The 26,019-nt window shown below is 41.7% G+C and overlaps 2 protein-coding genes across 4 annotated transcripts; one reads left to right on the top strand and one right to left on the bottom strand.

Annotated features, from left to right (window-relative positions):
* Window positions 1-82: 82 nt before the first annotated feature.
* On the bottom strand, window positions 83-21,827 carry MRE11 (MRE11 homolog, double strand break repair nuclease). 3 transcript variants are annotated; one of them, XM_065678746.1, is made up of 20 exons: window positions 21,775-21,827; window positions 21,164-21,278; window positions 20,561-20,693; window positions 17,966-18,126; window positions 17,251-17,338; window positions 16,502-16,643; window positions 15,037-15,151; window positions 13,859-14,044; window positions 13,211-13,382; window positions 12,403-12,483; window positions 11,750-11,876; window positions 8,609-8,712; window positions 6,861-7,034; window positions 5,618-5,680; window positions 4,471-4,723; window positions 3,458-3,541; window positions 2,408-2,460; window positions 1,869-1,936; window positions 1,385-1,463; window positions 83-780 (listed from the first exon to the last, which is right to left on the bottom strand). In XM_065678746.1, exons 2-20 carry the CDS (start codon window positions 21,187-21,189, stop codon window positions 733-735), a joined length of 2,157 nt encoding a protein of 718 aa, XP_065534818.1. In that variant the 5' UTR covers window positions 21,190-21,278; window positions 21,775-21,827; the 3' UTR covers window positions 83-732. The 3 variants fall into 3 exon arrangements, with proteins under 3 accessions (XP_065534818.1, XP_065534817.1, XP_065534820.1); XM_065678745.1 differs by having other exon boundaries at window positions 21,704-21,788; XM_065678748.1 differs by having other exon boundaries at window positions 17,966-18,107; window positions 21,704-21,788.
* On the top strand, window positions 21,818-24,870 carry ANKRD49 (ankyrin repeat domain 49). Its single transcript, XM_065678750.1, has 3 exons — window positions 21,818-21,955; window positions 22,375-22,721; window positions 23,905-24,870. Exons 2-3 carry the CDS (start codon window positions 22,464-22,466, stop codon window positions 24,361-24,363), a joined length of 717 nt encoding a protein of 238 aa, XP_065534822.1. The 5' UTR covers window positions 21,818-21,955; window positions 22,375-22,463; the 3' UTR covers window positions 24,364-24,870.
* The last annotated feature ends 1,149 nt before the right edge of the window (window positions 24,871-26,019 follow it).

Raw genomic sequence — 26,019 nt, 5'->3', positions numbered from 1 at the left:
AACAGGCCTGGTGAAAACAAAGGTGTAAGAGGAGTATAAGTCACCCAGACACACTAAAAAAATGCAATCTGAAGCACTGCAGTAGGCTGTAATCACACAGTACCCTTTGATACTTCTTTAATTCCAAAGTAGCACTCATTTCCATATACTGTGACATACAGTAACTGTGCAACAGTGGGCTTGGTTTTCCTCACAGAACTGAAAGTATTAAAATGTCTTCCAGCTTCAATACTGAAAACTGTATTTTTGGGTCAAACTGTTACTCTTCAGAGTTTACAACTCTATTCATAGAAAACTGCAAATAAGTACAAGTTGTCTTGCGCTGACAAGTCCATGTCCATATCCATACTTTTGTACTACTATAAACTTACCCCTCTGCAAAATTCAAGCCCAAGAGATAGAGTTCTATAGAAAAGATAAAATTGTTATTTACATTATCACCCCAAAACCAAAACAGCCTTTTAGAAGTTTTAGAAAGAACTTGCCGCTTCAGGCAGTACTTCAGATTATCAGACACTCGTGTCTAATGCATTAAGCAGTGCAAACCCCAAATTACACCAAATTTGGTGCCACTGGAAAAAAGTCAAAACAGAACAAAACCAAAAACATTTCATAGAAGTGAAAATTGAAGGCATTTACAGAGAAATGTCATAAAAAGAACGCCTTGCAAACTGCTTTCCATCCTCTTCACTGTCTTTCATGGTCTCTCTTGTATAGCAAGCCAGAAATTACTTATTTCCTTCTTGATGTTGCAGTGCTTTGGAATGGATCAAAGTCATCCTGCAATTCGTAAAGAGATATATGTCACTGCACTAGATGAATTTGGAGCCATAGAAAAAACAATCACTTTTAGATTAAACTAGAAAGTCTGGCCATATTATTCCATGTTTTCTGACAGACCTGGATTTATTGGTTGTGATATGAAAGAGATTATCTACGGATTTAATGGCCATCAGTCATTTACAAGTGCAAAAACTCCATATATATCTATATAATACTTCCTTTTTATAAGAAAAAATTAAACAAACAAATAAAAGGACATAGCCAAGCAGTAGGAGAGATTTACAATTACTTTCTTCCACAGGCAAAATAACCTATTCCACACATGTCAGGAATGACAATGAACTGATTAAGAACTGAAGGGAAAAAGAACTGGATATTTTCCTGAGGTCCCTTCTAGCCTTATACCTGATGATTCTGTACAGATTCTAAGTAAAGCTCGTTGCAATAACCTAGTCCTGTTAGTGAGGGAAAAAAAAAACCAAACCAACCAACAAAACCCCAAAACTATTTTCCTGTGAAATGCTTTATTTAAGTAGCTTAGAACAGTAAGTTATAGGAACTTACATGAAATAAAGGTAAAAAACCACCCCTATTACTATACCTCATCTGACTCAAAATCAACTCCTCTAGATGTTTGGCTTTGTGAACCGCTTTTACCAAGTGAAGGTGTAGACGACAACCTTGAAACATACAAAGAGAAGAAAAGGCATCAGCATGCTCTTGATTACCAGATATTCCAATAAATTGCCCTTCAGCTTAGATTTGGACCACCAATACAGAGATTAAAAACGAAGAGAAGTAACATAAACAGAACAACTCAAATTCCCAAACTCTAAAGCTCTGACCTAGCTTACCTCAAGCAGCAGACCAGTTTATTGTTAGAGAAAGATCTACCACATTAATAGGTAAAAAAAATAATTAATAAATAAATAATAATAATAAAAAATAATATAAATTCTCTAAATAGTGATATGACTGTCTTAAAAATCTGGTTTTCCAGATAGTGGATCAGATCCATGGACTCTGATGACTGCCAATCAGAGATATATCAGTTATGGCAGTGATCATGAAGTAAACATACCAACCTTAGATTGACTTTAGAAGAAGAAGCAGCAGAAAGTACTTCTACATCGGAGTCATCATCTATAATATCCTGGAAAAGAAATACCATTTATAAAGCTTTTTCACAGAATTTATTCTTACAGCGATAGAGTGCATAGCATTACAGCATAGAACCTTTGGGGGTTTTCCAACTGTATTCCCACTTTGTTATAATATATATATATATGACAGGGCTCCAGGCTAGAACTGTATGATGTACAAATACAGCACAAGTTTTGCTCTTCAGACCTTTGATCTTGCAGAATTCACCGAAATACTCATGTATCTACAGTCTGTATCGTAGGCTCTGGTCACAAATAAAAACCCCCTGGTCTTCGCTTTTCTCAGACAAACACAATAGCAAGAAAGGGTGCAAAAGGTCTACAACTGAACACGCAGAAACTTGCTGCTGGAATTTACGGTTTGGGAACATCTCCTGGTTTAAGGTGAATATTTTGACCATATGTTTATTATTCAAATCAAAAGACAGCACAATTTCATTCATGCAAAAGTGAACTCTTACCTCTGAGTAAGATTTAGATGAATTCAAGGGATCTGGTTTCAAAGACCTAAAGGCTAGAATAAAACAAATGTAGTATTTTTAAAGTGCTCACACAATTACATGCTGATGTTTCATCACTCGTTTTATTTAAGACCTGCTTAGCAGGCATTTCCTCTACAAAACCTGTAAAACAAACAAGTAAACCCCCACAAATCCAACCCAAAACATAAATTAAGCCTTTGCTAGAGCATGACATCCCAGGGATCTACCACTGCTGTGCAGCAGCAGGTGCTTCCCAGTTCAGCTGAAAAATCTTCAGTAACTTTAGTTAAGAGGAAAAAAAATTACTGTAACTGATATTCCTGTATGTCTAATAGCTTAGGCATCTGCTAACATTGATTTACCTGCAGTATTTTAGGTCATCTGCTGTTCAATTTCAAATCTAGGTAATCTGCTGATTAATTTAAAGCTCGCTCTATCTTTGGGCAGTTTGTGGAGTCTCATGTATAAATTTGTGAACAGTAATTTTTTCTTTATTACTTAAGATTGCCTGTGCTGTTTCTTCAGAGCCTCTCCCCTCTGGAGCAAGGAAGGGCTACTCTCACATACCTGGTTTAAATCACAGGTAAGTTTCTCTTCCCCAAATTTGCTACAACATTAAGACTAAATGGATTTGCATTAAAGCTCACAAACCTGTAAACATCAGTCAAGTCTAAACTTTGTATCCACTGAGGAATATTCTACATATAATAGATACTATTAAGTTGCATTCCTTCTATGCTTATTCCTTAAGAATCTGCATACAGTAAGATGTTCCCTACCTCTATGTCTAGACAGAAGTTCCTGACACATTTCATTTTACTCCATGGCAGCAGGATATCACTATTCTGTTCTTCCCCTCCATTCCTCTTTCTCTCATCACTGTTTCTATTTCATTACAACCAAAAGAACCTCTCACAGCTGAATTGGACTAATAGAAATAAAGGCAATTTAGGCACTTTATCATTAAACAAACATCTTCATTACAATTAGAGAAAGCAGATTAGAACAACGGACAAATCAAAGTCCTACCATCCATAATAGACATATTCTTGGCAGGCACAGATAGAGGCTTGTAGGTTCTGCTGCTAGTAGCTGCCTCTCGGCCACTGCTTCCTGTAGGGATAATAAACAATATGCAAATCTGTTCAGTGGTAATTTTATTTTTTCCTTTAGCCTATCATAACTGAGTGGGAAGTCAGTTAAAAACCTGTATTGTCTATATTACCCCTTCACTTTCTTCCTCAAACCAAAGCCCTCCTTACGTGCAGAAGAGCTGCACCAAGTCAAGTGTCTATGGCTCCACAGACACAGTCTCTTCACACACATGCCCCTGCTCTGATGTGTTCACACCAGTGCTGCAGCACATTCGCACAGAACTCGTTTGAAGGCACTAACCAAATCAGTCCCAAGCCTTTGTTGCGACTCATCTTGCTCTTAGACCTTCGGGAGTATTACTGAGACAACTCAGAAGAGTATGTTATTGCAAGATCCCATCTTTTCTTTATATATAATGGTAGTACAACTATAATGGAAGTACAAATCTAATAGAAGTACTGCTACCACTGTAAAGCGCACATTCACACAAAGCCAAGCAGCTATTTAATGCTTTTTGCTTAGGAAACACTGCCCATTTCCTCAGTCCCTAGAAACAATGAAGTCTCTTGTAAATTGCATTAGAGACAATCTGCACCTCCTCTCTATACTGATAAACCTACAGCAGCAACAAAGATTTAGCCATGCACTTCACTGCACACACCTTCCCAATAATGAACCTTTTAAGAGCCTGTTATGTTTCTATAGCTGGGAGGCAAGAAGCAAGACATTTTTATTTTAACGACCCCATGAAAAAGTGATAAATTCAGCTTTGTAAGGCAGCCAACTCTATGTAAGATGGTAATAAAAATATTTGAGAATGATTTTCTTTCCCCAGTAGTCCTCAAGCACCAGATTTCCACTTGATAGAAGATTCAGAAGAGAGTAGATTTTTAAAGAAAATAAAATAGTCAATAACTGCAGTACAAAGAATGTGAAGCTTTCCTTACCTCTTCTCCTTTGAGATGAACCTCTTGCTGTTGGATTTTGCCCTCTGGCACCTCTTGCCCTACCTCTTGCTCGACCCCTTCCTCGGGTCAGTGTTGCAGGAAAGTCATCATCTGAATCACCACTGCCTTTCACCCCAGTATCCATGGCTTCTTCATCACTGGAGGCTGCGACAAGAACTGCATCCTCAGATCTGTGGGCTTTAGCCCTGGTCATTGCATCCTCAGATCTGTGGGCTCTAGCCCTGGTCATTGCCTGAAATGGAACAATAAGTGCTATAGAAGAAAGACTCTTAAAACGACAAAATGCACCATTGTTAAATCCTACTTGTGATACACAGTTCTAAACCACTGAGGCTTAGAAGACCCAAATGTAGCGTTATGGAAGGCAAGGAAGTTTGTCAAAAAGCAGGGACAGGATTTAGCCTATTTTAGATGTGTACATACAAAGTAGCTCTGACAACAGAGTGGAGCAATTCATATGATACATTGTCATCATATGTCAGCTATGTACATCTGCTCAGAGGAGACCTGAACTTCACTGATGACAAAGGATTCTTAAGACTAGTTCATGTGAAGATATCTCAGACCAGGAGAACTGGATCTCACCCTAGCTGTACTTTTGCCTCAAAATCTTATTCCAGTCACACAGCTTGCAAAGGCAAAAGAGCACCAGTGTTATCAGGGGTGGCAATTCTCTTTGGAAAGACATATGCAGTCTAGGTATCAATTTCTGGAAGACCAAAGACTCCCAGACTGCTGATGAGGACAATAATACCTAAAGGCTTACCAACAGAACCAGTTTGTCCCATTAATATCACTCAATAAAGCCAATCCCCATGTCCACTGGTGATGGGATCACAAACGGTTTAAGCAGACAGATCTCTCAAGGCCACCTGTCTGGTTTCACCTCAGTTTAAAGCAAGAACAAGTGAACATTCACATTCACAAATCAGCACAAAAGAGATCTCAAAAACTTAGGCACACGTGATACCAAGAAGATTTTAGAAAGACTTACTAATCTTCCCTAGGCAGACAGGCACTTTTTAGCAAGGACAATGTTAAAGTATTGCTAAAAGACTTCATTTGTATGCAGAAGTCACCATTCTATTCTATTCCTCATTCTGTGTTCAAAATTCAAAGCAGTTACCTCACGAACTTCTTCATCCTCTTCTTCAGCATTCTTTTTTCTACTCTCCCTGAATTTTCTCACCTGAATAAAAAAAGATAATAAAAAAAAAGAGTTCCCATCAAAATAACAGTTCATTTCACACAATAATCAAAACACAGATGTCTTACTGAGCACCAAATTGTTATATGAAACTCATCTGAGAGGGGAAGAAGAGCACAAGAATAACTGTACAGTTTATTCAGAGCCTTTTGATGCTGTTCTGCAGTTTAAGAATCTTACATTCTATGAATTACTGGAGCTACATCACTGGGGAGAAAAAAAGCTTGGGACATGATGAGAAGTAGGAGATTCTGCGTTCAAGAGAAGTAACTGGGATTTGACAATAGGGAACAGTGAAATACGAATAAGTGTACAAGGTGTACAGATGAAGAAGCAAGATAGAGAACAACACTGAGAAGAGACAAATGCTGCAATACATGTACAACTAAGAAAGCTCAACTTGACAAGTATGGAAGAAGATACAACGGGTGGATAGTAAGAAAATATTAGCCCAAAAGACAAACACACCCCCCTCAAATGGCACAGAAAGCCTACAGGCACCGATTGTTTACGGTCTCTTTCAAACCCCCATGAATTAAAGCAATCAATCAACCAACAAGAAAACAGGTAGATGCAACCTTCTGCAAATTATTTTTTACATAGTGCACAGTTAGTAACTTGTCACACAATGCCTGAATATTACAACTGAACACATGGGCTCGTGTGGAAGCTCAACAAGTAGAGAAGTCTCTTAAAGATTACTTGACACACATAAATCAGGTTTGTCTCTGGCAGACCCTGAGCTTCAAGAAGTTAGAAGCTAGTAGAGCACCTGAAGGATAGGTTTCCTTTATGTCTGCCCTGTTCTTGTACTCTTCCCTAAACCAATATGAAAAACCTAAGACAGCATTATCTACATCTTCCTCACAACAGATATACGTACAGATCTATGTAGAGAGACAGACCTTTTCTACATATGCATGTGCCTATAAAGTGGGAATCGGTAAAAGCATACCTAACGCCCTGTGTACTTTTCAATACAAGATTTTACACTATGTATCTGAAACTCCATCACCATATTTACTAACTCCAGAAAACAACTAGAGGCAAGTCACCGCACATGCTCCTCACACAGGGAAATCTACTAAACCAGGTTTGAACACTGTTTATTTTGCTGTCTGTCTTGACCTCTCCTAAGAGATTAACATTAAGAGAATATTACCTCCTCATCTATTTTCTCTTCCTCTGCAGCAGTGCGCCGCTCCTTAAGAAACCTCTGTGTTTTTTCCAGTTGAAATTTCACCAGTTCTTCTATGGCATCTTTTTCCTCTTTGTCCACAAACTCCTGCACTGCTTCTCCCATTCCTCTTTCAGTTAGAAGCGAAAGCTGTACTTTCTTTAAAATTGAGGGAAAACATTTTGTGAAGAAGCATCTGCCAAAGAACACTAGCAATATTCCTGCTGTTTCATATAAATGTTACATTAAAATGGTTCCAAAAACAATAACATGCATTGAAGACTTCAGAGAAAAGCACAGCAATAAGCAAACACATTAGTTGTATAATATAGTTACAATCCTCTTGCTAGTAACATGCTGTACCTACTTAAGAGTATTTTCAAGACTCAAAGGTTTCAGGAACAGTAAAGAAGCTACAGTGCTGATAATTTCTAAAACAATTTGTCTGAAATGTGTTACTGAGAGAAGGTAATCTGTATTCTTTCTTGGCTCCTCTCCCTTTTTTAACTAAAAATCAACCTGTAGAGACATAAAAATGCTATTAAAAACAGGCCATGAATTATTGCAGATGCTAAATTTTACTGTAAAATTCTGATACTAAAAAATGGCAGTTACAGCACAGAACAAATCATTGTTATAAAGCATTAAGAGCTATTATGCAGAAGTCCACCCTATTGAATTGCAATCCTGTAAGTACCAATAGTTCTCATGTGTCCATCGAGTGAAATGACATTCCTCAAGATATTCTATTACTATGGACATTAATTAGTAAAAGTAGTAGATGCTACTGGTGCTGTGTTGCAGCCATTCTCTTCTCTACCCTACTTGCTTTCCCAATACAGTATTTTTGGCAAGATGATGTAATTTGGGGCATCTTTACCTCAGGAATCCTTGCTCTAATGGCTTCTGACTGCTATGCTTGATCAACAGGACAAGGGATAATGGGTTCAAACTTGAACAGAGGAAGTTCAGGTTAGATAGAAGGAAGAAATTCTTTACTGTGAGGGTGCTGAGGCACTGGAACAGGTTGCCCAGAGAAGTGGTAAATGCTCCATCTCTGGCAGGGGGGCTGGAACTGGATGATCTTAAGGTCCTTTCCAAACCATTCGGTGATTCTATGATCTAGATCAAATATTTGGGCATCTGACTCACTAATTTACTGGCTTTTTTTTTTACCTCTGAGATGTTACTGTTCTGGCATTGAAAAGGGAAATAAACAGGGTTTAATGGAAGGGTGGGGAGATGGCAAACTACTGGAGGGGGCTCTCTTCTTTCTTCCTCTGCTTTAAATAAAATATAGAATTGAACTATGTCTGAAATATATTGTGAAGTAACAGGTTACTCCAAGTCAGCTGGTAATAGTAAATGGTATAGTCTCGCATTGACCCTATAGAAAATTCAGGTAGCTTCTCACTCAGAGTATGCTGCCTCCTATTTTCCTCCTATAAGGATATAACACATCATTTAGTACAGGGCAGATGCTGCCAAGTTCACACAAAGTGTTATCATAATGTTCTCAAACCAGCATGCGTTCACATACCTTACACAACCTACACAGACAACAGTTGTTAACCCAAGACAAATACTTCATACAGGAACTCACATATGATATAAATCCACTTCTTGGTGAATGTTAGTCTTTTCACAGCACACCATTTCCATTAAGAAAGAAAAAAAAAGAATAAAAATATTATATTCCATTAAAAAACAAATCAGAAAAGGTGGACAGATACCTTCTCCGCTGTTTGAAAATACTTCTTCACAAGGTCTTCCACCCTCAGTGTCATCCCCTCAGAAGTAGGTCTGCTAACCAGATTCCCAAAATCAAGATCATTGTCTAGAAGAGAAAAGCAGAGGGGCACTGTCACCCACATCTGTAGCTTTTATCATCCCACTGACAGGAATAAGAAAAAAAGATTAATATAGGCCTCAAGAACTGTGGTCCCTTTTATATGTAAAGGATTTTTGTACTAACTGTGGAGTCTATTTGGAAACACAGGTGAACAGATGCAATAACTGTACAAGACAACTCTATCACTAGCAGATACAAAGTGTTCTTCCAACTCCCAAATGTCTGGCATTATAAATTTAACACTATGTCCTGAAGGTTACTATAACTGTACCCTAAAGGTTCACAAATGGAAGAAAATCAAAGGACCCATAAAAGCACAAGGCTTTTTTCATACATGACTCTGTTACTAGGGAAGAAGTTTTCCTCCAAAGCACACTGACTGATTTTTAGTGGAAAGTGCTCATAGCTCATTACAGCTGTCCCCCATTCTTAGGCAGCAAGGTAGGAATGACAGAAAATAAAGGGGTAATCAAGTGAGATTACCACAAACCATGCAAAGTGATCTCAATTGACTACAGATTGCTTCCAGTTATCTGTCATACACAAACCACTGCTTTGTTACATAAGCAGCTGCAACAAAAAGCAGCTTGATGAGAAGCTCAACATGACCCAGCAGTGAGCGCTTGCAGCTCAGAAACCAACCATGTCCTGGGCTGCATCAAAAGGAGTGTGACCAGGAGGTCGAGGTGATCCTGCCCCTCTAGTCTGCTCTCGTGAGACCTCAACCTGCTGTCCTGCATTCAGCTCTGAGGCCCCGACATAAGAAAAACATGAAGCTATTGGAGTGAGTCCATAGGAGGGCACAAAGACAATCAAAGGGCTGGGGCACCTCTGCTATGGAGACAGGCTGAGAGAGCTGGGCTTGCTCAGCTCAGCCTGGAGGAGAGAAGGCTCTGGAGAGAGAACCTTAGAGCAGCTTCAAGTACCTAAAGGGGCTGACAAGAAATCTGGAGAGGGCCTTTTGACAAGGGCGTGAAGGGATAGGACAAGGGGGAATGGCTTTAAACTGAAAGAGGGGAGATTTAGATTAGATATTAGGAAGAAATTCGTCACTATGAGGGTGGTGAGACACTGGCGCAGGTTATTCAGAGAAACTTTGGCTGCCCAGTCCCTGGCAGTGCTCAAGGCCAGGTTGGACAGGGATTCAAGCAACCTGCTCTAGTGGAAGGTGTTCCTCCCCATGGCAGGGGGTTGGAATGAGATGTTCTCTAAGGTCCCTTCCAACCCAAACCACTCTGTGATTCTAAAAGGAACTCATGAAGTCTTAACATCACCTGTACCAAACCACAGCATTATGAACACATGTACTGAAAATTCTGACTGCTTTATTAACCACCTCCCTTGTAGTAGAGGATATCTAATAAAACAATGCAAGAACCATGATAATATTTTTACATTCCCTTTCTGAAGCAGAGTGCACGTGCAGTAGGAAAGTTAAAATGCATTGATGAAATACGATGACAGCAGTACCTTGGTTGTACTCTGAAATGTTAATGAGATTACACAGCTACTAAATAAACCAAAGCAAAATGAGATCAATAAAGTATAATTAAAAAAAAATAAATCACTAAAAGCATTTTTTTCATGAAACATGTTTTGAACTCCATAAAAATGACTGTGTACGTAAAAACTGTCAATGGAATTGGAGTACTCATAATGCGCTAATGTGAAATATTAACAGTTCTTTGGCACAGTCTGTTCTTGTGCAAGCTTCATCTTCATTAGCAACTATTACACATCCAGTATTTGGGCAACATCTATTATCCATTTATGAAAAATTCTAGGCAGTAAAGAATGCTGCAACAGTAACAGCTATTATTTGTTTTGCACAAATGTTTGAATAGAGCCATACCTGGAACAGACAAGCCAAGAGCATCTCAGACATGTAATTAAACAGCGCAGACAAAATGCTGTCCTACATTCAGATGTGGGTTTTTTTGAATATACAAACAACTCTCAAGCCCACCCTCTCCATGACTGTTTTAGGAATAAACAAATTAATGATTACAGCAATGAAAAAAAGAAAAAAAAAACAAAGGGGGAAATGCACAACACTTCTTTCTTTTCCTGCAGAGTGTCCAAACACACCACTCCTCATTCTGAGAGGTCTCAGGAGCGAGATGTTAAACACCTTTCATGGTAATTACCACAGAATCATGGAGTAACTCAGTCTGGCATGGGCCTATGTGTGTTACCATAAGCAATACGTTATGGTCTGAGGCCAAGGAATTATTTATAAATAGCTGTCTGAAGATGCTGTGCTAAATATGAGAATTTTAGACAAACCCAGAAATAGAGCAGAAATACCTGTGCAATATATACTCTTAAATGAGACTCTGCATCTTTACTCCTCCTATAACACACTAGATGGTAGACATCAAGCCTTTGCAAGTGCTGGGTTACAAAATAACGTAAGAATGAAAACCCAAGCAAGCCAATGATTCCTAACTCTTGTGATTTAAGCCCAGCGGTAACACAGAATCATGCAGCTGCTCACTCACTCCCCCCTCTTCTTCCTCCCCCCATCCCGAAGGGATGGGGAGGAGAATTGAAAGAATGTAACTCCCACGGGTTGAGATAAGCACAGCCCAGTAACTAAGGTGTAATACAAAACTACTCCTGCTACCACCAATAATAATGATAAGGGAAATAACAAGAATAACAAGAATACAATTGCTTACTACCTGCCAACCATTACCCAGCCTGACCCAAGCAGTGATCTGGGCCTTCCAAGTAGCTCTCCCCAAGTTTATATACTGGGCACAACATGGTGTGGTATGGAATACCCCTTTGGAAAGTTTGGGTCAGGTGTCCTGTCTCTGCTTCCTCCCAGCTTCCCCTCCTCCCTGGCAGGGCATAAGACTGAGAAAATCCTTGGTCAGAGTAAACATTACTTAGCAAGAACTAAAAACATTGGTGTTATTAGTGCTGTTCCCACACTGGAAGTCAAAATCACTGCATCAACTGCTAAGGAGAAAAATGACTACTACTGCTGAATCCAGGACACTTCCTTTATAATTACCATTTTTCTCCTTCTGTTCACGACGCCTGAAGAAGTGTATGATGTCTTTTGGGTTAGCCACCCTATCCATGTACTTCTGGCTAAAACGATGGATATTGAATGGTTCAAAGCCACCTGCATAATCTACCTAAGAGAGAAAAGTAAAAATTTAGATATGAAATTAATAGAAACAGAGAAGCCACACAGGTGTCCCTGGCTGTGATCAGGGGGTTAGAACTAGATGATCTTTGAAGGCCTTTCCAACACAAACCATTTTATGATTGTATGAAGACGGGTTTATTACCCTTCAAAGGAAAAGTGAAAAATAAGCCAACCTAAATTTAATGTTTTACCATACTATGCAGAATAGTTAACGGATAATAACAATAATAATAATAAATAGTTTCATTTATGGAAACCTTCAAGAAGGTTTCCATAAATTATACCAGCAGTCTAATGCTCAGACCAGCACTAACATACACTTAATGACCAGTCTCATCCTTTACCATGGAATACTCGTTGTACCACAGGTAAATGGAATCATGGTATGAAGATGGTTTATATTTGCCTGTACACAGTAAGACATTTAATATGTGTTTACGCTAGAGCATGACTATGCTTTGAAGCTCAGTGACTTCTCAAACCAAAGCAATTCAAAGTGAAAAATTCCTTACACGTAATCGTATGAGAGGCTTCCCTGGCTGGCGTGGATTGCCCAGGCGCTCTCGTTCTGCATTGTCTAGCATCATCTCAACCTGTGAAACAGAGTTAGAACTTCAGTTCCACTTTGTTTTCTTACAGATGTATGAACCCTTCAAATTTAGTTTAAAATACATCCACAGCTGCAGGGGGGAGCTATAAAAATGAAGTGCTACAGGATGTGCTCTCATTCCTGAACAAGTCATAGCTGGATCCAACCAAAACCCGTAAGAATGAATGGAAAGCATCACAATAAAAAGCTTATTTTTCAGCCATAGTGTAGTCCAGCAGTACCTACATCACTGACCACTCAGCATTTTACTTTATAAGCATTATACTTTGCTATATTTCTAGTTCCAGGTAAAAGCAGAAAGAGACTTATAGCAAAGAACCAATATCAATTAATAAACCTGCTTCGTTACTTCTGCCCCTTCAGGCTGCACACAGCCCAGCTCCCAGGGTTTAGGTGCATGCGTTTATGCTGATTCCAAAGTGCACATCCAACAGTGCCCCACTCTTATGTGGGAGTTTTCATACAAAGATGCTATGGAGCCCTGTAAAGCAGTTACAGGCTATTTCGATGAGTCATCCCAGCCAAGGAATCTGGAAGCCAAGGCTGCAGTGAATGGCATGGAATTAGCTTCCTGTGGAAACACAGCCTAAGTTCTTTTCAAGTAGTTTGGAGAAAGACACAAGATTCCTCATTTTTGTCTCAAAGCCAGTCACAGATTCTGTTCCCTGTCCATACACTGTTGTCCATATACTGTTAGCTTTACAAGTTACCTTTTCCATGCAGAATGCTTGTATTGCCTGAGTTACTTTAGGATTATCAGGATTAAAGAGATCTGGATGATCAGCTAGAACAATATCCTCCATGTAGAAAGTCCGCACTGTCTCCAGAGCAATCTTCTGCATTTTCATTTTTTTCCCTCTAACATGCAGCAAGCCAATGTGTCTAGAAGGAGAAAGGAAGGAGACAAGTAACTTCCTACAAAATTAACTTCAGAGATCTATGGATTAAAAATCTGGTTCCAATTTATGTTTACTTTTCAGGGACAAAAGTTTAAAAGCTATAGGAAATTCCTGAATCTGTATTTCAGGGTTAGCCCTGCCAAACTTCATTTCTATTATATCTAATTGTCCTTGCCCCATACACAGCACATGAACACAGTTCCTTGTATGCCAATTTATCAGAGTGCAGCTCCTCAGGTAAATTCCATTTGCTTCAGATGTTAGGCTTAATCCTAAGTAAAGCAAAAGTTATTCTAGGCATTGATTCTACCTATTTAATTTGTTCTATCACACTCTAAAGCTAATCCACATTCTAACATAAATCCTTTCATACTTAATAGAAGTATTTTTTCTTTTTTAAACACAACACATCACAGACATAAGGCAAGGGATACATAAGAACAAGAAAACATCACACACTTCTTCACAGCTTCTCCAGGGGACAGAGATGTCACCACTGAACTTCCTGGCTGAGAAACATAGAAATGTTGCTGTTGATTTTGGCATGGAGCTATTTTGCACTCATGCTCATGACCCCACACAACAAGATTAATAAAGTCATCTAAAAACTGCTCTGGGATGTAGTTGGTAGCTCCATGTTTGCTCCTGTTCAAGAAAAGAGAAAAATAATTAGAATGTGCAGCAAGTGAGCACGGGGGGAGTGAAAGAGACAAACTCAGGGAGATTTAAAGTGATACAGAAACTCCAGCAAAAACACCTGAAGTACATGTCACATCATCTACTCTCCACATTTATTCCTTACACAATTGTTTAAAGTGTTTAGTTAGAGAGCTCATTCTTTTCTGCTCCCTTTTATTCAGATCTCCCTTTTTTTCTTACTTGACTTGCAAGGCTTTAGGGTTTTTTTCCCCCTATAAATGCTTTTATAGCACCTCATGGCATTTTTTATGGTGGGGTAAAAAACACTGAATTAAACAGATATGGGAGACACCACCCCCCCATCCCTTTCCAGAAGGCAGAGGAGATGAGAGTAGTGAGCTCATTTAGCCTACTGAACAGAGATCAGTACTCAGAGTTATCTGAGCTGTATTTGTTTACTCCTGCCTCTCTGCTACTCTCTCATGAGGAATGCACTCCTTGAGGAAAAACTGTAAGAATGGATTTGGAAAATAACTCTACCTGTTCCTACTACCACTGCTGGAAGTGTGTAGGCAGAAAGAGCACATGCCACCTATCCTGGATTCAAACTGTAAAGTCTAGCAGTGTAAAGGAAGATACAGTAGTCCTCAAATCATAGTCCAAACAAGGACAGAAAACACAGTAAGTTTAATGCTCTCAGCTCTAAGACAAGACTTTATTATATACATATTACACTACAAACCTTCCACTGCCCCTAACTATAAAAGTTTGGGAAGAGATTCCCCAAAATTCTTAAATTCATTTATTCCAACACTTTTATGATTCTTTTGTAAAGAGCTGTAAAACAAATGCTTGCATTTGGGAAAATCCAAAGAAACAAGCTACTCACAAAAACCAGCAACTAGTACACCTGGCTTCCTCACCTATCCTTTTCACGGCAGTTTAATGAAGTAACACAGTAAGTTCAGAAGTCACCCTAATTCATTCAATACTGTTACCTATTTTGATGAATCACAAACAAGTTAAACCAACTATCTTCATCTTCCTTTGGTCTCAGCATGGTTACTTGTTTATTAACAAACATACGATACAACCTCTCATCTGGAATAGCCCCTGGAGTGGACAAAACAAAACACTAAATCATCTTCGTGTGGTAAACTAACTATTTGATAGCATTTTTATTAGCAGCTCGATTAAAAAGAGCATAAAGAACACAACTTAGTGCCAAGATCAGATCTTCATTTTCATGACCATGAGTCTAATTATGAATCTAAATAGATCAAAGTATAACTTGGCTATTTTACTAGGCAGACTTCTAAACATAAGACATTTTAACATAAAATCTATCTTTAAACAACTGCTAAAAGCAGTTTCATTACCTACATCTGGTCTGAGACCTCTTGCCAGCATTCTGTGCTGAACAACTGACTATGGACAGAATAAAAATCATACAAGAGGTGTTATGTTTCTTGCTGACAGAGTAAGAAGTACATTTGGTTGTACAGGGGAGTCTAAAACCACATAATACTGAGTAGAGATGGACTTCTTGAGCATACTTTGAAATTCTCTACCAAACAAGTCATGAATTATGCAAAGTCTGTGCTTTCCCACACAGCAGTACTTCTGAACTGTCTGTGACTGATTATTTCCTTGATGTTTTTAATAAAGAAAAAACCCCAAACAAACCATCCATACCCAGGTTGATGATGTATTTCAACAAAATACCATATGGAGCTTACATACGTTGTATGAGAACAAGTGCTCTCTAAACCAGATAAAGTCAAGAGGGTATATAATCCTGGCATAAACTCAAAGAAACATCTCAAACATTTTCATGCAGCAACACCTGTGCTTTAGAAAGCTGCTGCATTTCCTAGTAATGATTTTGGATACTAAAATTCAAATACTTTCGAAAACCTTTATACTTTGGTATTAGCACTCTCACTACTGACCCTCAGAACATCCAGCAAACTTTTAGAGCTCAGGCAGTTTATGTTTTTAAATATAACCAAAATGGCAGGTGAACACACAGTACTTACGTTTTACTTAAGCAGGAGGAAGTAAGATTAACACAACAGTGAGAATTTAGAAGTGTGACTGCCTGACTCAACGCACATGCACTATCTCCGGCTAACTTAAGCAGTGTTCATTTAAGACCAATAGAAATACAGAAATAAAGTTACTGAATGATTTATTATTAAAAAAAACCCAAACAAACCAAACCAAACCAAACCAAAAGAATGACAAAAACAGAGGAAAAAAACCTGTCAACAAGTGTCAATGCAGCAGGAGGAGAACCCTAACACTGTCACAGTGTTGATGCTTTCATTCAGCCTTACTTAGACCTTCAGGCTTGTTGCAATGCTGTATGTTTTTTCCAACCTAATTTAGAACTACTGAACTCCAGTGATACATGAACAGTCTGGCCACAGTCTGGCCACAGTCTGGCAGGCTGATACTCACCCAAGCCATACAGAGCAATTTTTGTTCTACCCTTACGCAGCAAAATGGGACTAATATCTATTTTCTCCACAGAAGCTGAACGTCCAAAGTGATTCAGCAATCCTGCACAGCTTAAAATATCCAATGCGCACAGTGCATCTGCCTGCAGAAAATATCAAGAAACAGTACAAAAGCTTTGAACAGAACACTTAGTCTTCAAAGTCTAAATGAAACAGTCTCAAAAGGGAGAGAGAATATCTTTCCTTTAGCAACTTCTGCAGTTGAAAACCCTGCCACATATATTGGCTTTATTTTTAGTACTCACAGATAGAGAAGCAAATCCCTTTTCCCTAAAAGTCTCACTTCATTTGAACAACTTGAAATTAAACATTAAATCATTCAGAAAAACAAAACAAAACAAAAAACTCCAAACAACTATAGCTCATCCAGTTCCAAGTCCCTGCCCACAGGCAGGGACACCTCCTACTAGACCAGGTTGTTCCGAGTCCCGTCCAACCTGGCCTTGAACACTGCCAGGGATGGAATTCATATGGTTCCCTTAACCTCTTTTCATTCTCTTTTTTCATGTCATACTTGACTTGCCTATCTTTGGCAATTCTGTTAATTAGTGACAACATAGTATTTATCTGGAGAGTGGAACAAATGATTAAAATCAGGTGGTTCTCAAAGAACTGTGTTTTTTCACATCTCTATTTCTAGAATATTATTTTTGCAATATAACAGTAGATTACAATTATGATAATAATTACCCCTGTGGGATCATCATGATTGCCATGAATACTAAACACTGGAATAGAAATGTTGAGATTTTCATCCTGATAATTCACCCATGGAAACCTGCACAAAGAAAAAAAAAAAACCAAACTTAAACTCTATCTGCAAATTTAGGGACAGCTCCCAATATTCTCTTCAAAGAAACGTCATCTCAAATACATCACAACAGCAGCACAAATAAGCACTAAGTGCTTATGAATAAGTTTCAGCTGCACAGCATAAGAATGTTCTCACTCATGGCCTGGAACAGCACTTCCCACTGGGAAAAGGGTTATGAGAGATGCTATTTAGAGCAAGCCTGTGAAAAAAGCTGTACAACATGCAGCGTGGTACATGCAAGAGCAGCAGACTGGGCTGTGCAATCCGTGTTTACACACAAAGAACTCTGCTGATTTACCACAGTGTTTCACAGATATCGGTTTACTTGCACTGCACTTGCAGGACAGAAATGGTACATTACATAAATGTATCCAATGTCACAACACGCTCACAGGCTTCTCAAAAAATGGTGTCTGCTTCTTTATAGACTTAGATTACAGAAGATGATAGGTGAAGTCATCCTGTGCACTGTTCCAAACAAACAGGCCTAAAACATCACGGTTAAAGCCACAGATGATTTAAATCACAAAAATCCAACATGTTCATGAGGGATCCAAACCAAACCTCACAGAGTTTACAAAAGATACTTACATGCTATTATAAAAATTAACTGCCTGATCACTCAGTATTTCAAACTGAACTGGACGATCCCCCATGCAGTATTTTCTCAGTGACTCCAAACAAGCGTGTACTGTTTTCCTGGAAGGTTTGTTGTCATGGAAAAGGTCCCCACCTAATAAAACAAAGTCCACCTGTACATAACAAAAAGCTTTATTATTTTAATACAACATTTTGCATGGCCTTGAAAGACTTCTAAGCAAGTAGTTTAAATCATTTTGTCTAAGAAGTTCCACCTATCTCCTCATATCTGGACTTTAAGGTAGAACAAGGTAGTAGTTGCATACACGGTATTTCATCTCATCATGAAACGAACATTAACTGAAGTTATTCATTACATCAAAACAAAACCCAAAGAGACCCATTTATGAAGAGCTACAGGAGAAAACAACTGACAGTACTAAAAAAAGACAACAACCAAAAACCAGTGGAGTGCTCTAATAAGGGTCTCTGGATTGGATCCTCAACATTTGCTTTGACAGGCATGAAGACATACATTATCTTTTCATTGCTGTGGTACCTAGTGGGAAGAAATCAGTAGATAATCACAGAATAGTTAGGGTTGGAAAAGACCTTAAGATCATCTAGTTCCAACCTCCCTGCCAGAGGCAGGGACACCTCACACTAAACCACATCACCTGAGGCTCCATCCAACCTGGCCTTGAACATCGTCAGGGATGGAGCATTCATAACATCCTTGGACAACCCATTCCAGTGCCTCACCACCCTCACAGTAAAGAACTTCTTCCTTATATCTAATCTAAACTTCCCCTGTTTAAGTTTGAACCGATTACCCTTTGTCCTATCACTACAGTCCCTAATGAAGAGACCCTCCCCAGCATCCTTATAAGCCCCTTTCAGACACTGGAAGGCTACGATGAGGTCTCCATGAAGCCATCTCTTCTCCAGGCTGAACAGACCCAACTTTCTCAGCCTATCTTCATATGGGAAGTGCTCAAGCCCCCTTATCATCCTCAAGGCCCTCCTCTGGACTTGCCACATTGAGAAGGTACTAGTTGCAGTGATTGCATATATATTTAGCCTTTGAAGAAACATTAGAAAACAAACAAACAAAACCCATTGTCATCAAAATTACAAATAATTTAACTCAAAACCACTGAATCCTCTAAAATAGAACCATAGAATCATTTAGGTTGGAAGGAGCTTTAAGATTATCAAGTCCAACCATTACCCTAACAGTGTCAAGTCCACCCCTAAGTGCCACATCTACATCTGTCTTGTAAATACCTCCAGGGATGGAGACTTAACCACTCCCCTGGGGAGCCTGTTCCAACGCCTGACAACCCTTTCAGTCAAGAAATTCTTTCTAATATCTAACCTAAACCTCTCCTGGTGCAACCCAAGATCACTTCCTCTTATCCTGTCATTTGTTACTTGAAAGGAGAGACTGACACCTCACTACAACCCCCTTTCAGGTACTTGTAGAGAGTGGCGAGGTCTCCCCTAATCCTCCTTTTCCCCAGTTTCCCCAAGAACTGGGTCCAGTAAGCACACTGGGCCTTCTGTTCCTGTCAGGAGGGAGTCTCCTGTGACAATGACCCATCTTTTTTCTTTATGGAAGCAGTTTTGATGCAGGGTGGAAGTCAGCTTAAACTTGGTGACACCTCCAAGCCAGATGAACCATCATCCTCATTACAGTTGCATTCCACTTGCAGAGCCTCACGCCTGTTGTGGAAGAGCACTCTGGAAGGTGGGGTAGGCACAAAATATGTGCTGGCTGTGCACGTCACATGGGTGACATGGTTTAGTGTGAGGTGTCTCTGCCCATGGCAGGGGGGTTGGAACTAGATGATCTTAAGGTCCTTTCCAACCCTAACTATTCTATAATTCTACGTTGCTATTTCCCTTGTCCCTTAAGTCACTATGTTCAGACAGGAGGAGAGAGGACAGGGAATCCTCCATGTCATGTGTCTTGTCTGCCTGCCGGGCCTGTCTCAGGGCAGGCCAGGGTGTGATTCCAGCAGTCTGTCCCATTCTCACACTCCCTAATACTCCTCACCCTACTCAGCTCTTCCCAGAGCTCTGTCCCTTAGCAGAGGGCTCACTGCTGCCATCCCACACTGGCACAAGAGGAGGGCATAGCCTGCAGCCAGACACCTGGGTGGCAGCGTGTTCCTACTAGAGCCGTCTGTGCAGCTGCATCAGTCATGGTGTGTGCAGAGCTTGGAGAGTCCACGGCTTTCTGCCAGGTGAACACCATCACCCTCTGGTCAAGCTGCAGAGCTTCAGCCCCTTCCTGCATGAACCGCTGCACAAACTGCTGCATCACACCCTGCTTGCCCACCTTAGGGGTGGCACTCCTGGTTGCTGGCATTCCCCAGGGCAATCTGAAAATACCATTCATGCAAACAGGGTTATAATTCATTAAGAAAGCTCTCACAGAGGAATAGGCATTCCTTTTACTACAACAGAAATGTAACTGGTTGCAATCAATAGCAAATTAAATTACCAAACTCTTACTAAAGATCACACACCAGGCCGAAGCGTTGTAACTTCTGGCAGATTGGAACATGCTTTCTACTGTCACACTATCAAAGCGGTACTCACTTCATTTTTTTGAGCATGGTCCAGAATTTCATTAAAAGTCACAAACGTGTCATTTCCACGCACTGGGTCCTTCTCCATATAGCCGAGATGAATATCGGTAGCAATAAGTATTTTAAAGGTATCTTCATCATCCCTGAGTAAGATAAGGAAATTTGTGTTAGAAAGCAATATACTTATGAATTTCAACCCAGACTTTAGTAACAGAAGCTGTTCTGCTCAAAATCATTAAGTGCACAATTTTTTGATAAAACTCTATCAAAATAACAGTCCTGTAATATTCTCAAAACATTTCACTACTTTCATTGCAAACAGCACTTCACCATACCAACCACATTCAGTTATTCCAATCATCTCACTTTAACAAAGGGCTGCAACCATCTCTCTGAAGTGTCTAATAAAGCCTAAGGAATCCTTTGCATGTTTTCTGCCCTTAAAAAGACTCAGTGAACAAACATTCAGTTTCTCTCTTTGCACTAGCAATCTCCCTTCATATGAAACCAGGTATGGAGACCGTAAGGACCTGGATGAAAACACAAATCTCATTCCAAACATATGGAACACTTTCTATTTTATATGTCAGAGCCGCAGACAACAGGAGCTTACTGTGAGCTGATGGCACTCATCTTCATACAAAGACTCTTCACGAAAAGGCTCAGGACAGTGCTCTGTAAGTCAGGTCAGAAAGCAAGCTTCCATCTTCATAGATGCTAGCAAGTGCCTAAGAGACAAAAGGAAGGGCATGATGAGCTGAGCGATCAGTCACCCCGTCTTGGGAATTACCGGTGCAGCGGAACTCAAGGTAGAGGCCCGTGATTGGTTTAGCCGTCCCCTACCACACAAGACACGTGGTACTGGCGGAGCGCCGCCAGCGCTCTCGCACCGGCCCCCCGGTCCCGGAGCGCTGCTCCTCACACCGCCCCCCGGGAGCAAGGCCGCCCGTAAATACGCAAGGAACGGGCAACTTCCCGGGAACGGCCGCAAAGCCGTGACTGGGCAGGGGGCAGGGCGGGCGGACACCGGCTCGAGCACGACCGCCATCGGGTTCGGTAGCGACGGCGGCAGAAACCAGTGCACGAAGCGCAGCGGGGCACTGCCCGCAACCCACGCACCACAAACCGGGACCCGGCCCGGCCCACCCCTCACCTCCGGGCCTAGCCCAGCCGTCCGCCGCCGAGCCCCGTTTCCATGGCGGCCCGCTCGAAGCACACACCCACCTGCCTCCCTCCTGTCCCGCGCCGCCGCCGCGAAGGCCAATCCCGAAGCCGGTTGGTGGTACGGGACGTCACGTCCGGTGGCGTCCAGACCGCTCGCCGGCACGGCCCGGAAGGACTGGTGGGGCTGGCGGTAGGCGAGAGCGGCCCGGCCCCCGGAGCGCCCCGGCGGAGGAGGCCGCAGGTGCGTTCGCCCAGGCTGTGGGCCGCGATGGAAGCTCAGCAGGCAGGGAGGGGGACGAGTGTGGAGGGGAGACACGTACGGCATGTGCGGGGCTTGGGTCGCGGGGGGCCGGGCTCGGCCCCAGCCTCGGGGAGGGCTTATGGTGGACGCAGGGTTGGGCGTTGAGGCCCTCCTGGGGTGGCCTGGCCCCCGCGGCGGGGCCGGGAGGGCAGTGGGAGGCGCTGGGCGGGTGGAGCGGAAGGTCGCTGTGAAGCCTGGCCTGTGCTCCCCGCTTCTGTGTGTGAGTGTGGAGTGACCGGAGTGTGTCTGAATGTGCGGGCGTTCGTCGGTGGGATGGTGGCGTTCTCTGTTCTGGGCGCGGGTGAGCGGAGGAACTGATCCTGCTCCCGGGCGTTGCTCATCTCTGCATCGTCCGTCAGGTGTTTGAGTCGACAGCCAGCGCTGGGATAACAGGAGGAGTTGTTACAAATACCGCTGGATGTCGGCTGCTTACAGACACTAGGTGAAAATGAACAAAGGGAGACACATCGAAGATGATGATGATGACAGTGATGAGTTCGAAGCCTTTATGGAGAATTTTAACCAACTCGAGCTGCTGGAGACACACAGGCATTTGATTCCTGTAGGAACTCAGAGCTGCTGGTCAGGACAGTCGGATGATGACGATGATGAGCAGGAAAGGAGTGAGGAATGGTATGAAATGCAGGAAAAAAAGATGGAAAAACACCCAGAGAAGTTGCTACTCTGGGCAGCTGAAAACAATCGGGTAAGGCATTTATTTGGTTCGTATGAACCCGTGACAAGAATGTTATTTTGAGTATACTTGCAGTTTCATCCACAAACAGAAATGCACCTACACTTTCCTTTATTCCTTTGAACTATTTAGATCCAGTTTTGCAAGCCACTGTATGTAAAACATCTCCCTTTGTAGCCCCCACACTATAAAATATGTCTGGATCAAAAGCTTTGGGAACAAAAGCTTTGACTGCTGTTCACAGTGAAAGCAGTAGCACTTTTCTTAAGCTTCTATATACTGAAAGGATGCCAGGCTCTTCATGGCAAGTCAGCCTTCTGCTGGGGTGGAGAGGGTGTCTCTGAACTTTTAGTTTCTCAAATCCATATGGACATAATGGGTGGCTGTTTTCCTATATTTTTACGGAAAATAAAGCTTTTTACTCTTGGAACTGACAGAGAAATGCCCAAGATTCCTGTTAGGTTATTATGCCTTTATGTATATTTATTTTTATTCATTGCCTTCCTTACATGCACACAAGCTCCGTCTACATTTCTGTGGAGGTACTTATGTCCTCAGAGTAAAGGGGGAGAAGGTGTAAGTTAAAGGTACCCTTAAGGCATCACAGCTAATGCTCATGTTGTATTTCTTAAAAAAAAAAAAAAAAAAAAACCCACAAAAAAAATTCAAAACAAAACTAACAAAACCCCAGCAACAATAACTGGTTTCATTTTAAAATTTCTTAACATAGAGCCATAGAATGTTTTGGGTTGGAAGGGACCTTAAAGCTCATCCAGTTCCAAACCCCTCCCATGGGCAGGGACATGGGCAGGTTGCTCCAAGCCCTATCCTACCTGGCCTTGGTTGGCCAGGGATAGGGCACAGCCACAGCTTCTCTGGGCAACCTGTGCTAGTATCTTACCACCCTCACTGAAGAATTTCTTCCTAATAGCTAATCTAAATCTACCTTCTTTCAGCTAAAAGCCATTCTCCCTTGTCCTGTCACTACCTGCTTGTAAAAAGCCCCTCTGCAGATTTCTTATAGGCCCCTTTAGGTATTGGAAAACTGCTCTTAGGTTACCCCAGAGCCTTCTCATTGCACTTTAAGACTTTTTGAGACTGATAGAAATTGCTTTTCTGTAAAACTTCGGCACAGTAAAAGCTGTGCATCTTGCTGGCAGAGTTTCATACTAATTTGCCTGTTTTCTTCAAACAGCTGAGCACAGTGAAGAGGCTCCTTACAGAAAAGCTGGCTCCAGTCAACGCTCGTGATGAAGACCAGTACACTCCTCTCCATCGCGCTGCCTACAGCGGGCACCTGGATGTGGCACATGAGCTGGTGGCCCAAGGGGCAGACGTTCATGCACAGACGGTGGACGGCTGGACACCCCTGCACAGTGCCTGTAAGTGGAACAACACCAGTGTGGCCGCGTTCTTACTTCAGCAGGGTGCGGACATCAACGCCCAGACAAATGGCTTGCTGACACCATTGCACATTGCTGCAGGAAACAAGAACAGCAGGGAAACCCTTCAACTCTTGCTGATGAATCGCTATGTGAAGCCAGACCTGAAGAACAACTTGGATGAAACAGCTCTTGACATTGCCAGGAGGACTGATATATATCACTATCTTTTTGAAATAGTAGAAGACTGCATAAATGCTGTGTGCCCTTAAAAGCTGTGGTGACGCTTGTGAAAATGGGATGTTTGCTGCCTTCTGTTTGTGTCCTGCATGCTCATCCCTGGTGGTCTGTCCCTTTGCAACGAGGTTTTCGTTTAGCATACTTTAGTATTCTTCTCAGGCAAAATGTCACTTCTTGCAGCTCTGCTCAATGGTCTCGCTCATACTTGAAAGCATTTCTACTGTCGCTCAAGGAATTCAGAAAGTCTTGGTAATTCCAGTGAGTTTCCATTTAATTAGTGCATATTGGGAGGGGCCTTTGTAATTGATCTGTACTGTTAAAGCAGGAGAGGAGACTGGAATGTTTACTCGATGTTAAAGAATTCTGGCTTGGTAATGCAGAGTTTGGGACAGCTGAACTTGAAAATTATTTTTTTGAGAAATCTAACTTTTTTAGACCTGCATGAAAGCTCAGAGTGAATGTAACTTATTTGGGTGATACACAAAAGGTTCGGTGATCCTGGTGTAAGGCTTCTTATAAAATAAAATATTTAATCCAAACCTAAGGAGTTTGTTGTCATATTTTTAATTGAAAGCACAATTATCAATGCAATTGCCTGTTCATAAATCAAAATCATTAATCACAGGATGACAAAGGAATTTTGCTATTTGTTTGGGGTTTTTTTCCTGGTACTTTCCAAGGAAGTGACTTTCTATGAAGATCCTGTTTATTTTTTGTTTGTGATTTAAGTTGAGAAGTTTCAATGTCGTGATTATGCCATAAATTAGAACAAATCAGCTTTGTACAGATAAACAGCCAACATACTGTTGTGTCTGACTGGTTACGGCTGACTTAGTGCAGGACATATTTCATAGAATCAGCTAGTTTGGAAAATACCCTCAAGATCATGGAGCCCAACCTTTACCCCAGGATTGTCAAGCCCACCCCTAAACCATGTCACTAAGGGCAAAGTGATCTCCATGCTTACTACTCACGATTGCCAGTCACAGCCACCCCTCCTCTGCCTCCTCAGTGGCCCCACACTGTATAGCTGCTGTCTCTAACCCTCGTGGCCATTCCTCACCTCCCCTCAATGGCCACCCCTCACAGCCCATAGCTACTCCTGCTCTCACCTCATGCTCTTCTCTCATGGCCACTCCACCTCTCCTCTCGTGATCCTCCCTCATGGCCACCCCTGCTCTCCCATCATGATCTCCCCCCACCCCTCATGGTTGCCCCTCGTCCCTCCAGCCCATAGCTACTCCTGCTCTCACCTCATGCTCTTCTCTCATGGCCACTCCACCTCTCCTCTCGTGATCCTCCCTCATGGCCACCCCTGCTCTCCCATCATGATCTCCCCCCACCCCTCATGGTTGCCCCTCGTCCCTCCACGAATGCCCCACCTTGCCCCTCATGGTTTCCCCTCATGGCCGCCCCTCCCATTCCATGATGATCGCCACTCACAATTGCCCTACCTCTCCCCTCATGATCCCCCCTCATGGCCCCCCTGCTCTCCCCTCATCCCTCATGGCCACCTCTCCTGTCCCCTTATGACCTTCCCTCATGCTTCATGACTGCCCCACCTCTCCCCTCATGATCTTTCGTGGCCACCCCTGCTCTCCCCTCACTCCTCATGGCCACCCCTCTCCTCCACTTCTGAATCCCCAAAGAGAATCCCTCATCCCAGCTCAAGTATTTATAAATATTAT

This window comes from Lathamus discolor, chromosome 4 (genome assembly GCF_037157495.1).
Source record: "Lathamus discolor isolate bLatDis1 chromosome 4, bLatDis1.hap1, whole genome shotgun sequence".
Lineage (NCBI taxonomy): Eukaryota > Metazoa > Chordata > Aves > Psittaciformes > Psittacidae > Lathamus > Lathamus discolor.
This window is presented reverse-complemented; position numbering and strand designations above follow the sequence as displayed.